Source organism: Hylobates moloch, unplaced genomic scaffold (assembly GCF_009828535.3).
Source record: "Hylobates moloch isolate HMO894 unplaced genomic scaffold, HMol_V3 SCAFFOLD_13, whole genome shotgun sequence".
In the NCBI taxonomy this organism is placed as follows: Eukaryota; Metazoa; Chordata; class Mammalia; order Primates; family Hylobatidae; genus Hylobates; species Hylobates moloch.
Window position 1 is genome coordinate 93,733,360 of NW_026652288.1, and position 26,475 is coordinate 93,759,834.

At 49.9% G+C, this 26,475-nt stretch overlaps 2 protein-coding genes across 2 annotated transcripts; one reads left to right on the top strand and one right to left on the bottom strand.

Annotated features, from left to right (window-relative positions):
• Nucleotides 1-451: 451 nt before the first annotated feature.
• EEF1AKMT4 (EEF1A lysine methyltransferase 4) lies at nt 452-9,518 on the top strand. Its single transcript, XM_032171789.2, has 3 exons — nt 452-687; nt 8,240-8,523; nt 9,053-9,518. The coding sequence occupies exons 1-3, from the start codon at nt 492-494 to the stop codon at nt 9,338-9,340; spliced, it is 768 nt and encodes a 255-aa protein (XP_032027680.1). The 5' UTR covers nt 452-491; the 3' UTR covers nt 9,341-9,518.
• Nucleotides 9,519-10,898: 1,380 nt separating this feature from the next.
• Nucleotides 10,899-13,713, bottom strand: CAMK2N2 (calcium/calmodulin dependent protein kinase II inhibitor 2). Its single transcript, XM_032171796.3, has 2 exons — nt 11,881-13,713; nt 10,899-10,988 (listed from the first exon to the last, which is right to left on the bottom strand). Exons 1-2 carry the CDS (start codon nt 12,047-12,049, stop codon nt 10,918-10,920), a joined length of 240 nt encoding a protein of 79 aa, XP_032027687.1. The 5' UTR covers nt 12,050-13,713; the 3' UTR covers nt 10,899-10,917.
• Between the last annotated feature and the right edge of the window lie 12,762 nt (nt 13,714-26,475).

Genomic DNA, 26,475 nt, shown 5'->3' on the forward strand with positions numbered 1-26,475 from the left:
AGAAAAGCAACATTCCTGCCTACCTCCCCACAACCCCTGAAGCCAGCATTCTACTTCGCCTGCGCTGGGAACATCTGTGTTCATGCTGTCTCTCCAGGAGGGCAAAGCCCTTGTTCGCGCCCCTCCTGCCTGCCCTTAGAGCCTTCCAGATGCTGAGAAAAATGAACCTTTCACTAATTTTCAGATTTCCTAATAAAAGTCATTCACACTGAAAATATGAGAGGACGCAGTGATGAGCCCACGTGAGTCTGACACCATGAGTGCGGCCCTAGGAAATGAGCTGGCAGTACAGCCGGAGGATTCAGGGTCTGGGCGATGGTTTTCCCAGCCGGAGGATTCTTCGAAGAGCGCTTAGTAAAGGACGGAAGTTCCACGTGTTTGTGTTGAGCAACTGCAGATGGTGGGCGGAGAGACCAGGACCCCGCCTTCTGCATCCTGCCTTCCGTATTGGCTGAAGGGCCGGCGGCTCTGGCGGCCCCGCGGTTGAGAGCATGGCCTCTCCAGGGGCCGGTAGGGCGCCGCCGGAGTTACCGGAGCGGAACTGCGGGTACCGCGAAGTCGAGTACTGGGATCAGCGCTACCAAGGCGCAGCCGATTCTGCCCCCTACGATTGGTTCGGGGACTTCTCCTCCTTCCATGCCCTCCTAGAGCCGGAGCTGCGGCCCGAGGACCGTATCCTTGTGCTAGGTGGGTAATCCCCGCGCGGCCCCGCCAGGTAGAGCTGGCAGGACCGGCGCCGCGTGGGCTTGGCCCGGTCCGCTTTCCTCCCGCCTGTCTACCCGTCTTGGAGGACGCCTGAGTTGGGACGCGAGATCCAGCTCCTTCAGAGTCCCGGCTGTATTTAGTCAAGGCAAACAGGAGTAAGAGATTGTAGGTCCCGGGGCCCTCTGGAGAAAGACAGTCCCTCAGGGTTTGAGCGTGGGGAGTACCCAAGACCCTGTCCGGACCCTCGGGAGGCAGGCAGCCTTGGGGACCGGATTGCTCAGAGGACCTAGTTCAAGTTCTAGCGCTAATTGACTTGTATAACTTAGGACAAGTCATGAACTCGTTCTGAGCTTTAGATTCAGTTCTAGAAATGGGACTGCGAGTTCACATCGGAGGCGGCACGCGCAGGCACCTCGAGAATAATGCCCAGCGGTTTTCTTTTTGCCCCTGGGCACTGGGAGCCAGAGTCACCTAGAGAGAGTCCTATCTGAAACTTGGTCCTATGCCTTAGAGAGTGAGAACAGCACCCTCTAAGGGTGGAGGGGAGATTGCCGCCCAGGGTGATGAGATTCCCCAAAGGGAAGACGTGCTGGAGGAAAGGTAGGTCTCTGGGGTGTTAGGCTGACCTCTTGAGGTTCTCTCCTACTGTCAACCTTGGAGGCGCTAGTAAAGTTTGAATGAGCAACAGGTTTTCTTCCAATTGTCTTTTTTACTTTGCTCTTTGTAAAAGCCTTTGTATGTTTAAGTGAAGTCTTTAATAAATAAAAAAGGTATATGTAACATATATGTAAGGTATAAATGACAAATCTAATGTGTGTGTCTATTCCCCTCAGTTTGAGAAATAGAACATTACTAGGGATAGAAAAAAAGTATAATTTAGTGGTTAATAACTTGGCTGGGCGCGGTGGCTCACGCCATTAATCCCAGCACTTTGGGAGGCCAAGGCGGGCGGATCACCTGAGGTCGGGAGTTCGAGATCAGCCTGACCAACATGGAGAAACCCCATCTCTACTAAAAATACAAAAAATTAGTCGGGTGTGGTGGCGCATGCCTATAATCCCAACTACTTGGGAGGCTGAGGCAGGAAAATCGTTTGAACCCGGGAGGCGGAAGTTTCGGTGAGCCAAGATCATGCCATTGCACTCCAGCCTGTGCAAGAAGAGCAAAACTCTGTCTCAAAAAAAAAAAAAAAAAAGAAAGAACTTGGACTCGGCTGGGCTCATGATTCACGCTCATAATCCCAGCACTTTGGGAGGTCAAGGTGGAAGGATCACTTGATCGCAGGAGCTCAAGACCAGCCTGGGCAATATAGTGAGATCCCATTTCTACAAAAAATTTAGGCCAGAGCAGTGGCTTATGCTTGTAATCACAACACTTCGGGAGACCAAGGCAGGTGGAGCATTTGAGGTCAGGAGTTCAAGACAAGCCTGGCCAACATGGTGAAACCCTGTCTCTACTAAAAATACAAAAACCATCCAGGTGTGGTGGCACGTGCCTGTAATCCCAGGTACTTGGGAGGCTGAGGCAGGAGAATCACTTGGGCCCGGGAGGTGGAGGGTGCGGTGAGCCGAGATTGTACCACTCCACTCCAGCCTGGGTGACAGAGTGAGACCCTGTCTCAGAAAAAAAAAAAAAAAATTAAAACTTAGCTGGGCATGGTGGCCTGTGCCCATAGTCCGACCTACTCAAGAGGCTGAGGCAGGAGGATCATTTGAGCCAGGAGATCCAGGCTGCAGTGAGCTGTGATGGCTCCACTGGGCTCCAGCCTAGGCGACAGAATGAGACCCTGTCTCAAAACAAAGCAAAACAAAAAACAAACAAAAAACCACCTTGGACTCTAGAGGCAGTGAATTATGTTGGAATCTTGGCTCGGCTTATACTGGCTGTGTAATCCTGGACAAAATACTTGAATTTCTGTGCTTCCATTTTCTCAACCTTAAAAACATAAGCATATTTATTAATTGGGCTTTAAGATGATTAAATGAGCATGAAAGATACCTAGAACAATGCCTGGCAAAATGAAAAGTATATTCAAGGTTCTCTGTGTGGTCCTCCTAAAACCCCTTCTTCCCACAAGTAAACACTTTCTTGAATCTGTGATTTTAAACCATTGCACTTATTTATAGATTTACCTTAGATCTATGTTTTCTCAAGCTTTAGTGTGTATCAAAATTACCTGGAGAGCTAGACTGCACTGTGAGATTCTAATTCCAGGGATGGTCTAATGTGGGTCTCAGGAATCTGTATGTTCAACAAGCTTCACAGCAGATTCTTATGCTGGTGATTGGCAGAGTAACACTGCCTTAAAATCTATTTGACTGTTTTTTCACCAAACTGATGCTTTAAAAAAAATCTGCTTGACTGGGAACTATCCTTTTCTGGATAGGAGGGGCAAGAAGTCTAAAAATCAAAAGGGGAATTTCTAGAATCCCCAAGATGTAAGACCAAGACCCACAACTTGGGGAATACTCTACGTTACATTCCACCTCAACAGACTTGAGTGCCTGATAAGAGCCAGAGAATGTCCTGGGCCCTTTCTAACTTACTTAATCCTTATGACAACCCCTAAAGGCAAGTCAAAAGTATTAAGAGACTTACTCCAGGTTAGGGGTCTGTAAACTTTTTTTGAAAATGGCCAAACAAGTAAATATTTTAGGCTTTGCAGGCTACATAGTCTCTTTTACAATGACTCACTTCTGCTATTGTAGTGGAAAAGCAGCTACAGACAATACAAAAGTGACTGAAGGCTGGGCGGGGTGGCTCATGCCTGTAATCCCACCACTTTGGGAGGCCGAGGCGGGCAGGTCACCTGGGGTCAGGAGTTCGAGAGCAGCCTGGCCAGCATGGTGAAACCCCATCTCTACTAAAAATATAAAAATCAGCCGGGTATGGTGACAGGCACCTGTAATCCCAGCTACTGCAGAGGCTGAGGCAAGAGAATTAATTGCTTGAACCAGGGAGGCGGAGGTTGCAGTGAGCCGAGATTGCGCCACTGCACTCCAGCCTGGGTGACAGGGTGAAACGCCCATCTCAAAAAAAAAAAAAAAGTGAATGAGAATAGCCATGTTTCAATATAACTTTATCTACCAAAACAGGTGGCAAGCTGCATTTGGCAACCCCTGCCACTCATTGTCTTAGATTGAGTTCCCCAGAAGCAAATCCTGAGATGAGGATTCATGTCCAAGTTATTTGTTAGGAATGTGCTCCCAGGAGAATTGGTAAGAGCTAGAGGGAACAGAGAAAGGGAAGAAGCAAAGTTTCCCTGAAGGTAGTTTCAGCCTGAAGAGTCACAGATGTACACCATTAGAACAAACACACACCAAAACCCAGGGATATAAAACTAAAAATCGGTAAAAAGACTCCCAGGGCATCTGGTCAGAACACTGACAGTGTCCACTACTGTCATGCAGCAAGGAAGTGGTGAAGTAAGGGTGCTTTGTGACACCACACAGATGGGAGTAGGGAGGCATCTGGAACTCTTAAAACTGGTAAAATGATTACATTGTGAATTATAGCCTAATGGCCATATTGATATAGCTAACAATGGAATGTCACCACTGAAGGTGAGTGGGCCTCTTGAAAACTGGGAGGCAGTTGAACACAGTGGTTTAAGAGCTCTGGCTCTGGAGCGATAGAGGCCTGGGTCCAAATTCTGGCTCTTCCACTGACTATGTGACCTTGAGAAAGTTTCTTACCACTTTCCTCAATTTTCCCATATAGAAAATAGGAATGGTAATAATAGTATCTTTTTTTTTTTTTTTAGATGGAGTCTCGTTCTGTTGCCCAGGCTGGAGTGCAGTGGTGCAATCTCAGCTCACTGCAAACTCCACCTCCTGGGTTCAAGCGATTCTCCTGTCTCAGCCTCCCGAGTAGCTGGGATTACAGGCGCCCACCACCACGCCTGGCTAATTTTTGTATTTTTAGTAGAAATGGGGTTTCACCATGTTGGCCAGGCTGATCTCCAACTTCTGACCTCAAGTGATCTGCCCGTCTCGGCCTCCCGAAGTGCTGGGATTACAGGCATGAGCCACCATGCCCAGCCAATAGTATCCTTTATATGGCTCTACTGTGAAAGTAAACTGAAATAATTCTTATAAATGCGTAACATAGTACCTGGTGTTCAATAACTATTAGCTATTATTATTTTTATTGAAAATGGGAATCAGAAAGGCAGTTTATCCAGGACTGTTCAGAGAACAGAGTACCCTGTTGGAAGACTCGTGTGTCTGGTCCCTATGGCTGAAACATCCTCAAAGCAAATGAATGTATATGGATGGCTGGCCCCACTTTGCTGTTATTGAGCTTCTCCAATTTGCTATGCTTGCTTGACTTCATGCTCTGTAGGAATCTTCTTGTTTTTTTTAGAGACAGGGTGTTGCTCTGTCCCCAGGCTGGAGTGCAGTGGTGTGATCTTGGCCCACTGCAGCCTCTTGAACTCCTATGCTTAAGTGTTCCTTTGGAATCTTTTGATCATAATCAAAAATTAATCTGGAAGTGGCCAGGCGCGGTGGCTCACGCCTGTAATCCCAGCACTTCGAGAGGCCAAGGCGGGCGGATCACAAGGTCAGGAGATTGAGACCATCCTGGCTAACACGGTGAAACCCCGTCTCTACTAAAAAAAAAATACAAAAGAAATTAGCCGGGCGTGGTGATGGGCGCCTGTAGTCCCAGCTACTTGGGAGGCTGAGGCAGGAGAATGGCGTGGACCTGGGAGGTGGAGCTTGCAGTGAGCCAAGATCAAGACTCTATCTCAAAAAAAAAAAAAAAATTAATTTGGAATCAATTTGACTTCCAATTTAGATTTCCTATAAAGGGAAAAGGGACTGACCAGAGGATTCAACTCCTGTTCCCATGATGGCTATTTTTCTTGTTAAAAATTAGTAAATTAGCATTCTGGCTTATATTTCAATCTTGGTGTTGAGTTAGGATCCACTCAGCTCTAGGCCCTCATGTGATGTATTCTTGGACATGGATCAATTCTCCAAGGCTCTACTTCCCTCAGGCCCCACTTTGGAAGGCAGTGGCTTTCCCAAGCCCCTTCTTAGTTGCTGGCCCCAAATCTCCGAGTCAACAGAATCAAAAGTCACTGCTTGTAAGCATGACTGCCCCAGTGGCCAGCTTTTGTTTCCCCTTCACCTTTGGTAAAGTTCTCTTGGAAGATGCCATCTTGTACTAAGGAGAACAAAGGAAGGAAATCTGGATTTGTCCACAGTTTGGCAGAGCTCTACAGGTATATGAGGTCAGGTGTGGGGGTAATGAAGGGATTGTGGGTCAGCAAACCCAGTGGGATTTCAACCTGGAACTAAGTCAGGTTCTGCCATCCTTACCCCCATCCCATGTGCTGTATCTATTGTGGCTTTTTGTGGCTTCAACTTTGGGGAGCACGTGTTGGGTTTTCCTAGGCAAGATAGTTTTCCTTGAGCCCTAGGGCTTGAAGAGAAACATGGGAAGGGGCAGCTGGGGAGCAAGCAGCCAGCTGCCTCTGGGTACATTGTCCAGGTGCCAAACCCTGATAGATTAGGGCTATCCCAACTGCTGATCCCGTGATCCTCTTAGGGAGGCAAGTGGGGATTAAAGGAAATCTAATCCCAAGAGCTGAAGATCCCCAGTGGGGCTGTCAAGAGCTGTCACCCAGCCCCATTCTCAAGCTGGGACTGGCCATAGGAGGGCCTGGAAGAGGCCACTGGATCTTCTAAGGAAGTCATGCCCATTGGACTATAGATCCACATCCACTCCTCTCTCTTCTCCATCCTGACCCTACCCCCTTTGGGACTTCTTTCCAGGCACTTCCTACCAGAGTGTTGGGAAGTTGTCAAGACTCTGTTTTTCAAGACTTTGCTTGGTTGTCAGCTCTCCGGAAACTCTTGGCTGACTCACCTGAGGTGAGGTCCAGACCTTCCTGTGTGGTCTCACAGCCTGTCTCTATCGAAACACTCATCATGTTTTGCGACAACTGTCTGATTACACATTTTTTCCTCCTACTGGAGCATGAGCTCCTTGAGGGCAGGGACTTTTATTCATGGGCAGAGCCTAATATGTAGTGCTCAATACATATATTAAGAATTGCGGCCAGGTGTGGTGGCTCATGCCTATAATTCTAGCACTTTGGGAGGCCAAGGCAGGTGGATCACCTGAGGTCAGGACCAGCCTGACCAACATGGTGAAACCCCGTCTCTACTAAAATACAAAATTAGCTGGGCGTGGTGGTGCATGCCTGTAGTCCCAGCTACTCAGGAGGTTGAGGCAGGAGAATTACTTGAACCCGGGAGGCGGAGGTTGCAGTGAGCCAAGATCGTGCCTCTGCACTCCAGCCTGGGCAACGGGAGTGAAACTCCATCTCAAAAAAAAAAAAGAAAAAGAAAGAAAAGAAAAAAAGAATTGCAAGGAATTAGTCAGCTCCACTGTGTGTCCCCACCTAGTTTCCCGTTCACTTGTTAATTCTGTTTTGGAAAACAAAGTAGAATAACCCCTAACATGAGGTCTTCCCAGGGTTGATATCTTCTAAGGTTTTCTAAGAGGTTGGGGATTAGGATAATACTAATTTTTATCATTATTATGCTACTAATAATATTATGGTCCTAATGATACCAGTATTATCCCCATTTTGAATTTGAGGAAACTGAGGCTCAAAGAGTTGAATGATTTGCCGTGGCTGTGTGACTAGGAATATCAGAACCCAAATCTCTGAACTCCTAACTTTAGAGCTCCTTCAGCTACTCTACAGTTCTTAGTTCTTTTTCTTTTCTTTTTTTGAAACGAAGTTTCGCTCTTGTCACCCAGGCCAGAGTGCAATGGCACTATCTCGGCTCACCGCAACCTCCGCCTCCTGGGTTCAAGCAATTCTCCTGCCTCAGCCTCCCCAGTAGCTGGGATTACAGGCATGTGCCACCACGCCTGGCTAATTTTGTATTTTTAGTAGAGATGGGGTTTCTCCATGTTGGTCAGGCTGGTCTTGAACTCCTGACCTCAGGTGACCCACCCTCCTCGGCCTCCCAAAGTGCTGGGATTACAGGCGTGAACCATCGCGCCCGGCCCCTAGCTCTTAGTTCTTAAGTTTAATGCATCACATCCTGTATATGGCCTACGTATTATTATCTTCATTTTTCTGAATAGGAAATCCAAGTGTTAGCCAGGCGTGGTGGCATGTGCCTGTAATCCCAGCTCCTCAGAAGGCTGAGGCAGGAGAATCGCTTGAACCCGGGAGGCGGAGGTTGCAGTGAGCGGAGATTGCACCACTGTACTCCAGCCTGGGCGACCGAGTGAGACTTCATCTAAAAAAAAAAAAAAAAAATTCTATGTTTCTAGTATTTAAACAACTTGTCCCAGCCCACACAGCTAGGAGTGATAGAGCCAGGGTTTGCACCCAGCCCTGTGCGATTCCAAGGCTTGTGCTTTTTCTGCACTCTGCCACCTCCTCTCAGTACTGGAGGGTTTGGATTGAGAGAAAACAGGGCCAAGAGTGGATGGATATTCAGGGGGAGGTGAGAACCAAAGCTAACGTAGCTCTTTTGCCACCCATCCCCTCCCACCCCAGGTTGTGGGAACAGTGCCCTGAGCTACGAGCTGTTCCTCGGAGGCTTCCCTGATGTGACCAGTGTGGACTACTCGTCAGTCGTGGTGGCTGCCATGCAGGCTCGCTATGCCCATGTGCCGCAGCTGCGCTGGGAGACCATGGATGTGCGGAAGCTGGACTTCCCCAGTGCTTCTTTTGATGTGGTGCTCGAGAAAGGCACGCTGGATGCTCTGCTGGCTGGGGAACGAGATCCCTGGACCGTGTCCTCTGAAGGTGTCCACACTGTGGACCAAGTGTTGAGTGAGGTAAGAGAGCAACAAGAGAGGAAGGCAGATCAATAGGTGGGGCTGCAGCGTTGAGGTTTCAGGGGACTGGAAGAAATCAGAAGCCAGAAGCATGTTTTGGAGCAAGTAGTGGGTCGCCCTCAGGAGTGTGGCTCTCTGAAGGAAGGGAAGGGTTAAGCGGGGTCGAGATTTAGAGGCGGCTGGAATAGTCAGGCTCACAAAGGCTGATGTGTGGTTACTGGGTTGCCGTAGGGATGAGGTAGCAGCCAGGTTCCTGACAGGTGACAGAGACTGCCAAGGTGAGCAGTTATAGGAAAGTGGTGCCCCTATACCTGATATCACGTCTATACCCCTCCCTGAATAGAATATAGCCCTAATCCCAAGGAATGGCCAGAGGCAGAGAAAGTGGCTCACTCTTTGCCATGGAAAGCCTGAGCTACGGATATGGGATGGTTCCTGAGGTTTGACTGGGAGGGCATCTAGAACAGTACTGACCTTTGAGAACCTGAAGATCCACTTCTCACCAATGGCTTCTCTGTCTGCCTTGCAGGTGAGCCGCGTGCTGGTCCCTGGAGGCCGGTTCATCTCAATGACTTCTGCTGCCCCCCACTTTCGGACCAGACACTATGCCCAAGCCTCTTATGGCTGGTCCCTGAGGCATGCTACCTATGGCAGCGGTTTCCACTTCCATCTGTACCTCATGCACAAGGGTGGGGAGCTCAGTGTGGCCCAGCTGGCTCTGGGGGCCCAAATCCTCTCACCCCCCAGACCTCCCACCTCACCTTGCTTCCTTCAGGACTCAGATCATGAGGACTTCCTTAGTGCCATTCAGCTCTGAGGCCAGAGCATGGTTCTCCACCCTTCCTGCCATTCTGCCCTGGGCTCCTCAGGTAGTTGGAATTCCTGACTCAGGACTTGGGGTTGGGTCCAAGGTGCTTACATCCCAGGGGCCTCATGCCTAAGATAGAGGGTGGGAGCGAACCCACATGAACCAATACAGCCCAGCTCCAACTAGATCCAGATTCCAGGTTTCTTGCTTCTTTCTTGGGTTCCTCAGTTCTCTCCTGGATTCCCCAACCTCTGCCACCACACCAAACCACCAGTGATGCATCCCCTGGGGCAAAGCTCAGCATAACCCCTCTGCACACCAGCCAGCCTGGAGACCGTTGTCCCTGGGGCCTGTTACTGATCCTCATCTAGCCTTGATTTATCCACAGGAGACTGCAGGCTTTGAACCTAGACCGCTTTATGTTTCTCACCCTAGCTCCATCCCCAACACTGGTGACCAGTCACGCCTGGGTTGTATCTCTACCCGAGGAGGCCACATCATAATGATGTTCCCAGGCCAGGCTGGCCTGTCTGTCTTACTTGGCAACCATCCCTCACCAGCAACATGCACCTGAGATTCCCAAGTACCTGCCCCCACTCCCATTTTGGCCTGGCTCCTGAGACCTAAGCAGCGGCCACACACACACAGGGAGGTCTGTGTTTATTCACACACTCCTGGTACAGTGAGGATGGAGGAACATTTACAAAGGGCACCCCTGGGTTGAGAACATCTCCGGGGCCACAGATGTCATCCAAAGGTGCAGAGCAGTCCCCATTTGGGTTCCCAGGGGTAAGACGCAGGGGTCCAAGGTAAAATCGGATCTGGGCCCTTGGAAGGTGATGATACCTTGGGGAGAAGGGGTCTGCCAGAATGCCTCCTGGGGTCAGGCCTGGGCAGACTGGCCATGTGGTTGGTAACCGTGTCGGGGGCTTGTCTCACCCCAGCCTCAACACCCATCCTATCTGCCAGGCGCAGAAGAGCGTGGCCGAGACTGAGGGGAGGGCAGGAACCATGAGCAGAGCCAGTAAACAAAGAGTCGGATATAAAAATACAAATGTGCTGAGGAAGTCCCTTAGAAAGAGGCTGAGGCTAGGGTCACGCCAGACAGGGGTGGGGGTGAGGAACGGCCCGGAGGACTGGGCTCAGGTGGGTGGAAAGCTCATGCAAGTACGCAGCCAAACATCCCTGGCCGCGCGCGGTCCGACACCGGCGGCCGCCCGGTCTGCAGACCAGACTGGCCGGAGGGGGGCGGGGCAGGGGAGCCGTGCGGGAGGGGGCGGGCCGGGGGCTGGGGGCCGCGGGTCTCCGTGTCCGTTCCGGTGTGCGGGGTGGGGCTGCGGCCCGAGGTTTTAAAGTGCATGAGCGCGGCGGCGGGTTCCGGGCGGGTCCGCGCCGCCGCTACCGCGGCCGCCGTGGTGCTGAAGCGGACAGCTCCGGAGTGCCTGGCGGCGGCGGCGGCACGGCCCTGCAGCCCCCGCCCGCGGGCGCCTGGGCCGGGGCCGGGGGGCGCCGGCAGCCGCATCTCCGGCCCGCGCTCCTGGCCGCTGCGAGGCTGGGCCCGGAGCCCGCCGCCTGAGCCGGCGCGTCTACACTCCGGACGGCGGCTTCTCCCCCATCCCCTTCAGCACGTCGTCTATCCGGTCATCCTCGATCACCACTGCGCAGGGAGAAAGCGCGTCAGCCGCGCGGCCTCGGGGGGCGGCGGCGATGAGAATGAGCCCCGCGTCCTAGCGTCCCGCGCAGCTACTGCCCGTGGCCCAGCGACGCCCCTCGGAACCCTGTGCCGCGGTGTCCTCCCCGTCCGAACTCTTCTGGAGACCCAACCCGCCGCCAAGCCTAGGTCCCACAGACCCCCTCCCCTCCCGATGGCGGAACGCCCCTCTTCAAAGGCTCCAGCTATTTTCCCTCCCAGTGCGAGCCCTCCTGCCACCTGAGCCTTCCTCCGAGTTGATCAGAAACCTTTTGCTCACGGAATTCCCCTCTTCAACCCGCACTTCAACAGATCCCCCTCCTCAAATGGGGCTCAAACCGAGTATCCAGCTGGTCCAGCCCTCTCCTCCACCTGAGCCCTCTCGCCGCTGGGACCCCTCTTCCGATCCTGGCACCAACAGAGCTCCCCTCCCCATGCAAACAACCAAGACAAGCGGACCCCCGGCATCCTGCCCTCTCTTGTTAGACGCCCCTCTCGATCCGAAGGTTATTCGTATTGTCCACCGACTCAGTATTTGATCCCAAAGAATCAGCCCGTTAACCCGTGTTCCCACTTCCGTGCAGCCCCAAATGCCCCGACCGGCCCCTCCCCCTCGCCCGGGTGCCAGGGCTCTGCTTCCAGAGGTGGCGAGCATCGAATCCGGGGCACCGTGTTCCCGGGAGAAGGGAAGAGGGGGACACACACTGCAGCTGGGACCCCCCCTCCAGCCCGGGCCGGAGAGCGGCTGGTGTGCTGGTCTGCGGCAAAAGCTGCGGGCACTCGGCGGGGAACGGCAGCCGGGGGGCGCCCGGCGGAGGGTTTCTGGGTCAGGCGGCGACTCCGGGCCCGGGCCGCGTACCTCGCTTGGCTCGGCCGATCTGGCCCAGCTTGGGGGGTCGCTTGGCCTGGTTGCCCGCGAAGAAGGAGTTGGTGTCCTGCAGGCGGCAGCTGAAGGAGAGGTCGGAGCCCTCGGGGTCTGCGCCGAAGCGGCCCATCTTGTCTTCGCTGTAGGGCAGGATCTCGGACATGGCGGGCGCGGGGTGGGCGCGGGGCGGGAGCGGGACTGCGGCGGGGCGCGGGCGGCGGGCTTGCTGCCGGACCGGCCCTACCTCAGCAGGGGAGCCGGCAGAAGGATGAAGTCATGCAGCATCCGGGGCTGAGGAGCCAAGCGGGGCCTCCTCCCCCGCGCCTCCGCCTCCCGGGCCGCTGGGCAGGCGGCGGCGGCGGCGGTGGCGGGGACCGGGCGGGGGCGGGGGCGGGGGGCGGGGGTGGCCGCGGCGGCGGCGGCAAGAGCGGAATGACGATGAGCGCCCGACTGCGGCAGAGCACGGCGGGCGGGGCGCGGTGGAGGCGGGGCGGGTACTGGCCAGGGGAAAGAGGCGGGGCCGGGGGCAGGAGCGCGCCCAGCTACCCCGGGAACCGAGGCAGCTGGAGTGGGAGGTTCCCGCACTGTGGCGGGGAATGGCCGGCACGTGGGTCTTGGAGAATAGTACCAGCCAACCCGGCCGGGACCTCGCGGGGAGGGGCGGGACCGAAGGGGGGGTGGGATCGAGCCTGGTACTGGAGGAGCCTGGGGGAGGGTCTGATCCCTAGGCTGGGAGAGGCGTGCAAGGGGGACTGGAAGCAGGGGGGCAAAAGCTGGTCAGGCGCATTGGGGCGGGAAGGCGGCCGCAGGGCTGGCAATGGAAAGCGGGGAGCGGGAAATGCGCGGGGAGGAGACTCGGGTACAGGGTAACTGGGGAAGGCACGAACCCACAGCGCGGGAAGAGCTCGGGCCAGTGGGATGGTGCCCTCGCCGCTGACGCGCTCTTGTACTAGTTGCTCTGCTGGTCTTAAGTAGATCATCAGGGTCCGTGCGTCTCTGACTGCCCGTCTGTGTCTCTGTCTCCGCCTTTGTATGTGTCAGTCCATCTCTAAGTGTCTGTATCTCTCTGTCTCCGTGCCCCGTATCTCTTTCGCTGTGTTATGGCCTTTGTCTATGCCTGCCCCTTAAGTGTCTTTGCCTTTCTCTATCTATCTCCATTCTTGACTCCTGTATCTATGTGCCACAGTGTCTCCGTCTCCTGAATCTGGCTATTTCAGTCTCTCCTGGGAGGGGTCTATAGTAACTGGGCCGACGCGCGCGCACCAGGGCAGACACCCCCAGCCCTAGTCCGGTGGCTGGAGCCGAAATGCGGACTGGAAGAGCCCGTCGCTCCCTGCGGCTCCCCCAGGTCTGGAGTGGTGCTCTCGCAGTGTAGGAGGAATGAATGGCGGCGTCGCGGGGGGCGCCCTGGCTGCGGGTGACGCGGGGAAGCTCGGAGCACCTGAGGACGCGGAGTGCGCCAGTGTGTGCCCCGAGGGAGTGCAGTAGAGATGGAGGGTGCCCCCCGCCCTCGTTGCTTTGGACCACGGGTGAGTTCTCGCCTCACCGACGGGAACATGCCCTCTTCTCCCCTTGCCTCCCGCCCCCACAACCCCCGCCCTGGCTGGCCGTCACCCGCGGCGTCACCTGCTTGCCAGCGCGCAGGAGCTCTGGCGCAATCACTGGCCTTGGGGAGGAGGGGGTGTCTCACATGCGGCGACAGTGACGGCAGTGCTGATAAGGGTAATGATCACCCTGTACGTTCATTCCACACTCCAGGCGGACGCGCTTTCCTTCCTTAATCTGGCCAAATCACCAAATCACACAGCCGGTGAGGCTGCCTTGTAGTGGGTCTCCTTCCAACACTTCCTCGCCAGGTGTTAATACCGGAGACACAGGGACAAACGCAGTGGTGGCTGCCCAGGGAACTGGATGGGGGGCGGGGCGGTATGCCACAGGATGCCTTGATGCCAGCCTCACTCAAGGGCCCAGGCCTGGGGGCCCATCACTATGAAGCCCTCCTCTGCTCTGTCCTAGTCAGAGGGCCACAGCTGGAGGTGGAGCCCCAGCCTGGAGTGAGAGGAGCCCTGAAACTGGAAGGACAATAAAGGCAGAAGACTGGGGTCACTGGAAGAGAGTCCAGAAAATTCCATATCCATTGGAGGTTGTCCAGTAATGGGTTCCAATCCTGACTCCCACTTTCTCAGTGACCTTGAACTGAAGGACCCATAATCATGGTTTTAAAAAATTAATTCGTTTGTACTTAAAACATTTTAGGAGGCTGGGCGCAGTGGCTCACGCCTGCAATCCCAGCACTTTGGGAGGCCGAGGTGGGTGGATCACCTGAGGTTAGGAGTTCGAAACCAGCCTGATCAACAAGGCGAAATCCCGTCTCTACTAAAAATACAAAAAAAATTAGCCAGGTGTGGCACACACCTGCAGTCCCAGCTACTTGGGAGGCTGAGGCACAAGAACCGCTTGACCTAGGGTGGCAAAGGTGGCAGTTGGCAGACACTGGGCCGTTGCACTCCAGCCTGGGCGACAGAGCGAGGTGAGACTCCGTCTCAATAAAAGAAAGAAAGAAAAAGAGAGAAAGAGAGAGAGAGAAAGGAAGGAAGGAAAAAAATTTTAGGAAAATTAAGAAAATCACGTAACATCTTTTTTTTTTTTTTTGACATAGAGTCTCTCTCTGTTGCCCAGGCTGGAGTGCAATGGCGCGATCTCGGCTTACCATAACCTCCACCTCCCAGGTTCAAGCGATTCTCCTGCCTCAGCCTCCCAAGTAGCTGGGACTACAGGCACATGCCACCATGCTTAGCTTTTTTTTTTTTTTTTTTTGAGACGGAGTCTCACTCTGTCGCCAGGCTGGAGTGCAGTGGCACCACCTCAGCTCACTGCAACCTCCTCCCCCTGGGTTCAAGCGATTCTCCTGCCTCAGCCTCCCGGGTAGCTGGGACTACAGGTGCTTGCCACCACTCCCAGCTAATTTTTGTATTTTTAGTAGAGACAGGGTTTCACCATGTTGGCCAGGATGGTCTCAATCTCTTGACCTTGTGATCCGCCCGCTCGGCCTCCCAAAGTGTTGGGATTACAGGAGTGAGCCACTGCGCCCTGCCAATCTTTGTATTTTTAGTAGAGATGGGGTTTCACTATGTTGGCCAGGCTGGTCTCAAACTCCTGACTTCGTGATCTGCCCGCCTCGGCCTCCCAAAGTGCTGGGATTATAGGCGTGAGCCACCATACCCGGCCTTATAACTATATATATATATATATATATATATCCTTCTAGTCTTTTTACCATGTTTCTGCATGATATGACACCTCTCTAAGCCCCATGTTCTAGTCTGAAGCATGGGGATGATAAAACCTACTTATTAAGGAAAGTTTTACTGGGCACCATTCATGGCTCACACCTGTGAATTCCGCGACTCAGAAGGCTGAAGCAGAAGGATCGCTTGAAGCCAGGAGTTGGAGACCAGGCTGGACAACATAACTAGGCCCCATCTCTAAATAAATAAGTAAATAAATAAGCAAGCCGGGTATGGTGGTACACACCTGTGGTCCCAGCTACTTGCAAGGCTGTGGTAGAAGGATCACTTGAGCACAGGAGTTTGAGGCTGCAGTGAGCCATAATGGTGCTGCTGCACTCTGGCCTGGGTGACAGAGCAAGACCCTGACTCAAAAAAGAAAAGGACAATTTTGTAGATGAAACTGTCCCGGGGGTAAAGTGGGTTGTCTGAGGAGGTAGTGAGCTGCCCCTCACCTAAAGTGCCAAGGAAGAGGCATGAGGGTTCTTGCCAAGGATGAGATAAGAGCATTGTGTGAGGAATTGAAACAATTCTCCTTTCTCTCTGCACAATGAGGGAGATTGGAGAAATGACAGTTTAATCCAGAATTCACTTGGTTACCTCCTTCTTAAATAATTATATTCCATCCTTGCTGTGCCTGCTGGATCATAGTTAAAGCAAAAGTCCCAAGTACAAACCTGTGGACTATTACAATATATAAGCTTCAGCTATGTTGTAAAAATGTGGGGATTTCTTTCAATTCTGCTCCTCTCTTTAAAATTCTGATATTCTGCGTCCTTCCCATGAGAGGAAAATACATTTTCACACTAAAATGAAATAAAGCTTGTATAGAGTGCGTGACAGTGCGTTGAGTCTCTCAACTGGAAGTCCCTCCAACCTAGTATACTTGCTCCATGTGCTCTACACAGATAACATGCCTTTTGACAATTGAGTATTAGTGACACTTTTAGTCAAGTGGAAACTGTAGACCCCTGTAGTGGATTGAATAGGGACTCCCACAACAATTCAATGTTCACCTGTAACCTCAAAGTGTGACTCAGGGCCAGGTGCAGTGGCTCATGCCTGTAATCCTAGCACTTTGGGAGGCCAAGGCGGGAGAATGACTTGAGCCTAGGAGTTCAAAACCAGCCTGGGCAATATAGTGAGACGCCATCTCTACTAAAAAAAAAAAAGTAGTTAGGCATGGTGGTGCATGCCTGTAGTCCCAGCTACTTGGGAGGCTGAGGTAGGAGGATAACTGGAGCACAGGAGCTAGTTGGCAGTGAGCTATGATTGTACCACGCTGTACTCTAGCCTGGGTGACAGAGCAAGACCCTGTCTAAAAAAAAAAAAAGTGTGACCTTATTTGGAAATAGGGCTTTTGCAGATACAATTAGTTAAGATAAGGTACAGTCAAGCTAGATGGCTCATGCCTGTAATCCCAGCACTTTGGGAGGCCCAGGTGGGTGGATCACCTGAGGTCAGGAGTTCAAGACCAGCCTGGACAAGATGAAGAAACCCCATCTCTACTAAAAATAGCCCAGATTGTGCCACTGCACTCCAGCCTCTGTGACAGAGTGAGATCCTGTCTCAAAAAAATAAAATAAATAAAATAAAATAAAATAAAATAAAATAAAATAAAATAAAATAAAATAAAATATAGGCCGGGTGTGGTGGCTCATGCCTGTAATCCTAGCACTTTGGGAGGCCAAGGCAGGAAGATCCCATGAGCCCAGGAGTTGGAGACCAGCCTGGGCAACATAGGGAGACCCTGCCTTATATAGAAAGAAAAAAATAAAAATAAAAAATAAATTAAGATGGAGTTATACTGGATTATGGTGGGTCCTAAATCCAATCACTCATGTATTTATAAGAAGAGGACAGACACACAGGGAAAAAGGCCACATGAAAGATGCAGAGATAGGAGTGAAGGAACTACAAGGTAAGGAACAGCAAGAATTGTTGGGAGCCACCAGCAGCTGAAAGAGGCAAGGAAAAATTCTTCCAAAGGAGCTTGACCCTACCAACACCTTGATTTTGGGCTTCTGGCCTCCAGCACTGTGAGAGAGTAAGTTTCTGTTGTTTCAAGTCCCCAGTTTGTAGTACTTTATTACAGCAACCCTAAGAAACAAATACAAGCTGTTAGAAATATTTTGGGGTAAGCCGGGTGTGGTGGCTCACACCTGCAATCCCAGCACTCTGGGAGGCCGAGGCGGGTGGATCACCTGAGGTCAGGAGTTCAAGACCAGCCTGGCCAACATGGCGAAACCCTATCTCTACTAAAAGTACAAAAATTAGCTGGGCATGGTGGTGGGCACCTGTAATCCCAGCTATGGGGAGGCTGAGGCAGGAGAATTGCTTGAACCCGGGAGGCAGAGGTAGCAGTGAGCTGAGATCGGCCCCTGCACTCCAGCCTGGGTGGCAGAACAAGACTCCATCTCAAAAAATATAGGCCGGGCGTGGTGGCTTACACCTGTAATCCCAGCACTCTGGGAGGCCGAGGTGAGCGGATCATGAGGTCAGGAGATCGAGACTATCCTGGCTAACACGGTGAAATCCCGTCTCTACTAAAAATACAAAAAATTAGCCGGGCATGGTGGCAGGCTCCTGTAGTCCCAGCTACTCAGGAGCCTGAGGCAGGAGAATGGCACGGACTTGGGAGGCAGAGCTTGCAGTGAGCCGAGATTGCACCACTGCACTCCAGCCTGGGTGACAGAGTGAGACTCCATCTCAAAAAAAAATACGTATGTATATATTTTTTGGGGGGGGGTAGTATTTTTACTATCATTTCTCATGATCATGTTTCTCCTTCCTTAGACTCTCTCTGGGCCCTTTGGTCCTACCCTATCCACCTGATGGAAGCCCACACCATGAGGGTATTTCCAGGGCCCATTCTATTTAAAAGAAACTGATAAATTACTATATCAGTCTGTTTTCACACTGCTGATAAATACATACCTGAGACTGGGTAATTTATACAGGAAAAAGAGTTTAATGGACTTACAGTTCCACGTGACTGGGGAGGCCTCACAATCATGGCAGAGGGCAAGGAGGAGCAAGTCATATCTTACACGGATGGCAGCAGGCAAAGCGAGAGAGCTTGTGCAGGGAAACTTTCTCTTATAAAACCATCAGATGTCATGAGACCCACCCACTATCACAAGAACAGCACAGGAAAGACCTACCCCCATGATTCAATCACCTCCCACCAGGTCCCTCCCACAACACATGGGAATTCAAGATGAGATTTGGGTGGGGACACAGCCAAACTATATCAATTACCAAAAAAAGAATGAGAAAGATCTATGTGAACAGACATGGTAAAATCCTCAAGACCTGCCAAAATGTCACCAAATAACAAGTTTAGAGTAGAATTTTACATATGTGGGAAAAGTACACATACACACACATATGTATACACACCTACATTCACATATATACATACAGTATATGTAGGAACATAAATGCACATAAAAGAAAGATCTGGGCAGGCTCAGTAGCTCACACCTTTAATCCCAGCACTTTGGGAGGCTGAGGCAGGTAGATTGCTTGGGCTCAGGAGTTTGAGACCAGCCTGGGAAGCATGGCAAAACCCCATCTTTATTAAAAATACAAAAATTAGCCAGGCATGGTGGTGAGCACATATATTTTCAGATACTCAGGAGGCGGGAAGATTGCTTAAGCCCAGGAAGTAGAAGACGTTGCAGTGAGCTGAGATTGCGCCACTGCACTCTAGCATGGGTGACAGAGTGAGAACATGTCTCAAAAAAAAAAAAAAAAGAAAAGAAAGAAAGATTTGGAAAGATACATACCAAACTGCAAATGATAGTTATCTCTGAGGATGGTACCAGGATCCCAACAGAATGAATTTCATCTTTCATTCAATATAATTCTGGAGTATATTACATTTGCAATAAAAAGGTTTAAATATTTTACATTTTATTATTTAATTTTCTTTATTATTATTATTATTTTTGAGACAGGGTCTCCGTTCCATCACCCAAGTTGGAGTGCAGTAGCATGATCTTGGTTCACCGCAGCCTCAACTTCCATGGCTTAGGTGATCCTCCACCACACCTGGCTAATCTTTGTGTATTTTTAGTAGAGACAGGGTTTCACCATGTTGCCCAGGCTGGTCCTAAACTCCTGGGCTCAAGCAAACCTCCAGTCTTGGCCTCCCAAAATGCTAGGATTACAGGCATGAGCCACTGAGCCCAGCCTTGATATATTTTTTTAAAGGCTTAAAACCAGTGATATAGCACATTTATCAAACATTATACTCTAGCCCCAGACAAATTAGTTGCCTTTGAAAGGAAAATAGTGGGCCAGGTGCAGTGGATCACACCTGTAATCCCAGCACTTTGGGAGGCCGAGGCTGGTGGATCACCTGAGGTCAGGAGTTCAAGACCAGCCTGGCCAACATGGCGAAACCCCATCTCTACTAAAAATACAAAAATTAGCCAGGTGTGGTGGCAGGCACTTGTAATCCCAGCTACTCTAGAGGCTGAGGCAGAAGAATCGCTTGAGCCCAGGCGGCGGATGTTGTAGTGAGCCAAGATTGTGCCATTGCACTCCAGCCTGGGTGAAAAGAGTGAAACTCCGTCTCACACACAAAAAAGGAAAATAGTGTAGCAGTTAAGAACATGAAGCTTAGATTCAAATCCAGGCTCGGCCCTCTACCTGCTTGTAACTATGGACAAGTTATTAAGCTTCTCTGTGTCTTAGGTTCCTCGTCTCTAAAATATGGACAATGATATTGGTAGAACCTATCTTATGGGCTATCACAAGGATTAAATAAGTTAACATATATATAAACTGCTTAGGTAAATGTTGGACTATAGAAATGTTATTATTATACAGAAAAACATTAAGAAAAAAATGCCATCACTAGATATATTTATTATTAATATTTTGTTGTATGTACTCCTAATCTTTGTTGTTTTTTTTGTTTGGGTTGGTTTGTTTTTTGTTTGTTTTTCTTGTTTTCTTTTTTGAGACGGAGTCTCGCTCTGTCGCCCAGGCTGAAGTACAGTGGCGTGATCTCGGCTCACTGCAACCTCTGCCTCCCGGGTTCACGCCATTCTCCTGCCTCAGCCTCCCGAGTAGCTAGGATTACAGGTGCCTGCCACCACGCCTGGCTAATTTTTTGTATTTTTAGTAGAGACGGGGTTTCACTATGTGGGCGAGGCTGGTCTCGAGCTCCTGACCTCGTGATCCACCCACCTCGGCTTCCCAAATGCTGAGATTACAGGCATGAGCCACCATGCCCGGCCTTGTTCGATTTTTGAGATAGGGTCTCACTCTGTCATCCCTTCTGGAGTGCAGTGGCACAATCATAGCTCACTGCACCCTCGGTTTTCCAGGCTAAAGCAATCCTCCCTCCTCAGCCCCCTGAGTAGCTGGGACTACAGGTGCATGCCAGTCATGCCCGGCTAATTTTTTTTTTATTTTTAATAGAGATGAGGTCTCACTATGTTGCCCAGGTCTCGAGCTCCTGAGCTCAAGCAATCCTCCCGCCTTGGCCTCCCAAAGTGCTGGTATTACAGGCATGAGCTACTGTGCCTGGCAATTCCAATTTTTTTTTAACCTATGCTCTTATACCTTCCGCTTAACAAAAATGAGATTTTGTAAGCCTTTTTCTCCTCCACTTAACTGTATGTGGGGGACATTTTCCCACAGCATAAACTCTTCTTGTCTATCATTTGTAAATGTTGCATAGCCTCTCATTGTATGGATGTTTGATTCAACAAGCCCTCTACTCTTGAACATTGAATTCCCTCCTAATTTTTTGTTTATTATTATAAATAGTCCTGTGATGAACAAATGTTGTAGGAAAAAAATGGCCACATTATTTTGTACCTCCTCCAATCAAGAAGTAGCATTTATTTCTCCAACCCTGAATGGGCTTGATCATGTGACTTGCTTTGCCCAATTTGGACATTGGTAAACGTGTTGCAAGCAGAGCCTTGAAAAAAGTGTTTATAGCCAGGCACGTTGGCTCACCCCTGTAATCCCAGCACTTTAGGAGGCCAAGGCGAGTGGATCACCTGAGGTCAGGAGTTCGAGACCAGCCTGGCCAACATGGACAAACCCCGTCTCTACTAAAAATACAAAATTAGGCATGGTAGCACATGCCTGTAATCCCAGCTACTCGGGAGGCTGACACAGGACAATCACTTGAACCCGGGAGGCAGAGGTTGCGGTGAGCCGAGATCGCACCATTGCACTCCAGCCTGGGCAACAAGAGCGAAACTCTGTGTCAAAAAAAAAAAAAAAAAATGTTTATGGCCGGGTGCAGTGGCTCACTCCTGTAATCCCAGCACTTTGGGAGGCCGAGGCAGGCGGATCACGAGGTCAGGAGATCAAGACCATCCTGGCTAACATGGTGAAACCCCATCTCTACTAAAAATACAAAAAATTAGCCTGGCGTGGTGGCGGGTGCCTGTAGTCCTAGCTACTCGGGAGGCTGAGGCAGGAGAATGGCGTGAACCCAGGAGGCGGAGCTTGCAGTGAGCCAAGATCGCGCCACTGCACTCCAGCCTGGGCGAGAGAGCGAGACTCCATCTCAAAAAAAAAGGAAAAGGAAAAAAAGTGTTTATGTACTGGGCCTTGCCCCTTCTTTGTTGCTGAGAATCCTAAGGCCACCATATGAAGAAGCCTGGGCAAGCCTACTGGAAGAGGAGATAATACACAGAGACACTGTTCAGGCATCCCAGCTGAAGCCCAGAAATGTAAATGAAGCCATTCTAGACCATGCTAAACCATCCAGCTCCTGCTGAGCTGGCCAATCCCAAAGAATCACAGAACGTGAGAAATAATCAATGTTTGTTATTTTAATCCAGTTTGAGATGATTTGTTACACAACAAAAGCTAATTGATAAAAATATCCCGTGGATAATGATTATTTCCTGGAACAATTTCCTAGAAGTAAATTTTCTGGGTCAAAGAGTGTGCACACTTTTATACCTTTTGATTCATATTGCCAAAAAGGTTGTATCAACTTGGAAGCTACCAGCAATGTATGAGTGTTCATACCTTCCATCTTTATCTATACTGAGCTTTGATGTTTCTTTTGTATTTGAGATGGAGTCTTGCTCTATCACCCAGGCTGCAGTGCAGTGATGCCATCTTATCTCACTGCAACCTCCATCTCCCAGATTCAAGCAATTCTCCTGCCTTAGCCTCTGCCGTAGCTGGGATTACAGGCACCTGTCACCACGCCCGGCTAATTTTTGTATTTTTAGTAGAGACTGGGTTTCACCATGTTGGCCAGGCTCATCTCGAACTCCTGACCTCAGGTGATCCGCTCACCTTAGCCTCCCAAAGTGCTGGGATTACAGGCATGAGCCACCACACTGGGCCTCATTGATGTTTCTTGTTCTCTTCATAACTACATTGTGTTTGTAAATTTAACACACAAGCCATTGTCCATTCCCTCTCAATTCACAATCAATGTAGACCAAAAAAAAAAAAAAAAAGATAATCCATGTAGGAAAAAAGACCAAAAAAAGATTATCTCTGTAGGAAAAAAGATCAAAAAAAGATTATCCATGTAGGGAAGGAAGAGTAGAAAAGAGAGAGAGAAAATAGGAGAATAAGAGAGAAACAGAGTCAAAGATGAAAAATACAGAGAAAGAAAATAGAAATATAAAATAGAGCAAACTCCAAGACTCTTATACATAGGGTATTTAACATGTAGTCAGAAATAGTTATGGGGGGCTGGAAGTGGTGGCTCAGGCCTACAGCACTTTGGGAGGCCAATGCAGGAGGATTACTTGAGCTCAGGAGTTTGAGACCAACCTGGGCAACATAGTGAGGCCTCATTTGTATGAAAAAAAAAAAGAAGAAGAAAAAAAGGCCAGGTGTGATGGAATGCACCTGTAGTCCCAGCTACTTGGGAGGCTGAGGTGGGAGGATCACTTGAGCATAGGAGGTTGAGGCTGCAGGGAGCTCATAATGCCAGCCTGGGTGATAGAGCAGACCCTGTCTCTAAAAATTGGAAGGAAGGAAGAAGGAAGGAAGGAAGGAAGAAGGAAAAAAGGAAGAAGAAGAAAAAGGAAGAAAAGAGGAGGGGAGGTGGGAGGGGATATTATGGGTCTAAAATAATTTGGGTATGAAAAAATAGGTAACAGGCTCTATCATATGTGGTTGCATTTAATTTTCACAGTAACTCTCTGAGACAGGGGTGATTATTCCCATTTTATAGATGAGAAAAATTAACAGTCAGAGCTTTCAAGTAACTTGATAAAGATGATACAGCTGATAAAGAATTGAGCCCAGATTTGAGCCCAAGTCTGCCTGTCTTGGAAATTTATGTATTTCCACTTATTCTTCCTAGAAGGGATGTAGCAAAACACTAGCAACTAATGCGAGGAGGAAGTGTAGCCACCTTTTGATTCATATTGCTAAACTGCTCTCCAGAAAGGAACCATACTCCCTGGGTTTAAATCCCAGCTCTGCTACTTACAAGCTGTATAACTCTTAGTGTTTCTATGCCTCAGTTTCCTCATCTGTAGAATGGCTTCGTAAGTGTCATGAGTGCATAAGATGTAAACCACTTAGAGCAGTGGCTGCCACATAGTAAAGTGCTGTCTAAACTTGCTATTTGTAGTATGCTGTTGCAGTGACCCTGGGAATATTTCTAATGATCCTGTTGCCAGGTGGCCCATACGTAGTAGCTTTCATTATGCAATCATGCACTACATAACAACCTTTATGTCAATGATGGACTGCATGTATAATAACAGTTGTTTCATAAGATTATAATGCTGTAAGCCAGGCGCAGTGGCTCACATCTGTAATCCCAGCACTTTGGGAGGCCAAGGCAAGTGGATCACTTGAGGTCAAGCATTCAAGACCAGCCTGGCCAACATGGTGAAATCCCGTCTCTACTAAAAATACAGAAATTAGCTGGGTGTGGTGGTGTGTGCCTGCAGTCCCAGCTACTCGGGAGGCTGAGGCAGGAGAATTGCTTGAACCCAGGAGGCGGAGGTTGCAGTGAGCTGAGATCGCGTCACTGCACTCCAGCTTGGCGACAGAGGGAGACTCCGTCTCAAAAACAAAAAAAACAACACATTGCCCATTATGTGTCATGCACTGTCCCATATACTTTACAAGTATTATTTCATTTAATTCTCACAACTAGCCTTTGAAGTCGGTATTAGTCTTTTTTTTTTTTTTTTTGAGACAGAGTTTTGCTCTTGTTACCAGGCTGGAGTGCAGTGGCACGATCTCGGCTCACTGTAACCTCCACCTCTTGGGTTCAAGCGATTCTCCTGTCTCAGCTTCCCGAGTAGCTGGGATTACAGGTGTGTGCCACCACATCCAGCTAATTTTTTGTATTTTTAGTAGAGACAGGGTTTCATCATGTTGGCCCGGCTGGTCTTGACCTCCTGACCTCAGGTGATCCACCCGTCTCGGCCTCCCAAAGTGCTGGGATTACAGGCGTGAGCCACGGTGTGTGGCCTGAAGTAGGTATTCTCATTTCCATTTTACAAATGAGGAAACTGAATCTGGATCCAGAATCTTTTATCCTTACTGTACTGTACTGTCTCCTGTTTGAGAACCATGCCATTCTGGGGTGAAAAATGCCAAAAAAGCAATGCAACACTTCTCAGCCTGCTTCATTCATCATCTACTCTTTCTCAGCCGCAAGAACATTCTGCATTAGATCCACTGCAGCAAGTTGTCTGAGAACTGAGGTGAGCATCAATAAATGGACTATGGGCCAGGCATGGTGACTCATGCCTGTAATCCCAGCACATTGGGATGCTGAGGTGGGTGGGAGGATTGCTTAAGGCCTGGAGTTGAAGACCAGCCTGGGCAAGATGGTGAGACCCCGTTTCTATAAAAAATTTTAAAAAATTAGCCAGGCACAGCAGCACGTGTCTGTAGTCCCAGCTACTACGGCGGCTCAGGTCGGAGGATTGCTTGAACCTAGGAATTTGAGGCTGCAGTGAGTTATGACCATGCCACTGCACTCTAGCCTGAGCAACAAAGTGAGACACCCTTCTCTTATTTATTTATTTTTTTTGAGACCAAGTTTCGGTCTTTGTTGCCCAGGCTGGAGTGCAGTGGCATGATCTCAGCTCACTGCAACCTCCACCCGCCTGGGTTCAAGCGATTCTCGTCTCAGCCTCCCAAGTATCTGGGATTACAGGCGCCCGCCACCATGCCTGGCTAATTTTTGTATTTTGAGTAGAGACGGGGTTTCAGCATGTTGGCCAGGCTGGTCTCGAACTCCTGACCTCATGATCCACCCACGTCGGCCTCCCAAAGTGCTGGAATTACAGGCATGAGCCACTGCACCTGGCTGACACCCTTCTTGAGAGAAAGATGAAAAAAGAAAGAAAGAAAAAGAAAGAAAGAAAGAAAGAAAGAAAGAAAGAAAGAAAGAAAAAGAGAAAGAAAAGAAAGAAAGGAAAGAGAGAGAGAGAGAAAGAGAAAGAAATGGATTATGTGTTTGCTACCCATTCAAGCCTTCTCAGGTCAAATTCTTGTACTCTCTCAGTGGGGGTGGAGGATGGGGAGAGGAAGATGAAGCGCACTCTCTTTTCCTTTTTTTTTTTTTTGAATTGTAAAACACTAGGCACTTTTCAGTGCAGCAGCCTGCAATAACACCAGGCCTGATTAAGGAATGACAATATGGAAGGCAGATGGCAGATGCATGGGTGCCACACTATTGCTTTTCAGTTAAATATTGCTTGGTGTTAGTTTTTTTTCTCCTTGTAAATCTCCCAGATAAAACGGTTTGCTTTCCCCAAGTTAGAAGTGTTAGCACGTCTTTTCTTTAAATATCTGTGCATGGCTGTTTTTTTCCCTGCCAATTTGTCACCATCTGTAACCCTCCCTTTATGAGACGATCTGATGACAGCAGTTATCTTGGAGAGTAGAAGTGTGGTCTTGAAGAGCCATGGAAGAGTAGAGTCAGTGTAGGCTGTGTGTGTGTGGAGTGTATGCTCCCCCTGCACTTGGTGTGTGTACATACAGAAACACAGTGTGCGTGTGTGTTGGCTCTGGGTGTGTTGTGCTTGTGTACACTGTGTGTGAGTATGCAGTGTGTGTACATTCTGTGGGCATCTCATGTGCGTGTGTGGACTGTATGCTGGGCGTCGTGCCTGCCCGTGTCCTTGGCGTCTATGTGCTCTCTGCACATAGGTAGGTACCATAGGTAGGTACCACGTGCACACCCTGAATGTGAGTGAACTGACTGTGTGCTCTGTATTTGCCGGCTGAAGAGGGGCTATGTGGACTACTGGGGGAAGACGTTCCTCAGGAGGGCATAATTTCTCTAAAGTGCTTAAAGGGGATGGAGAGAGCCTGA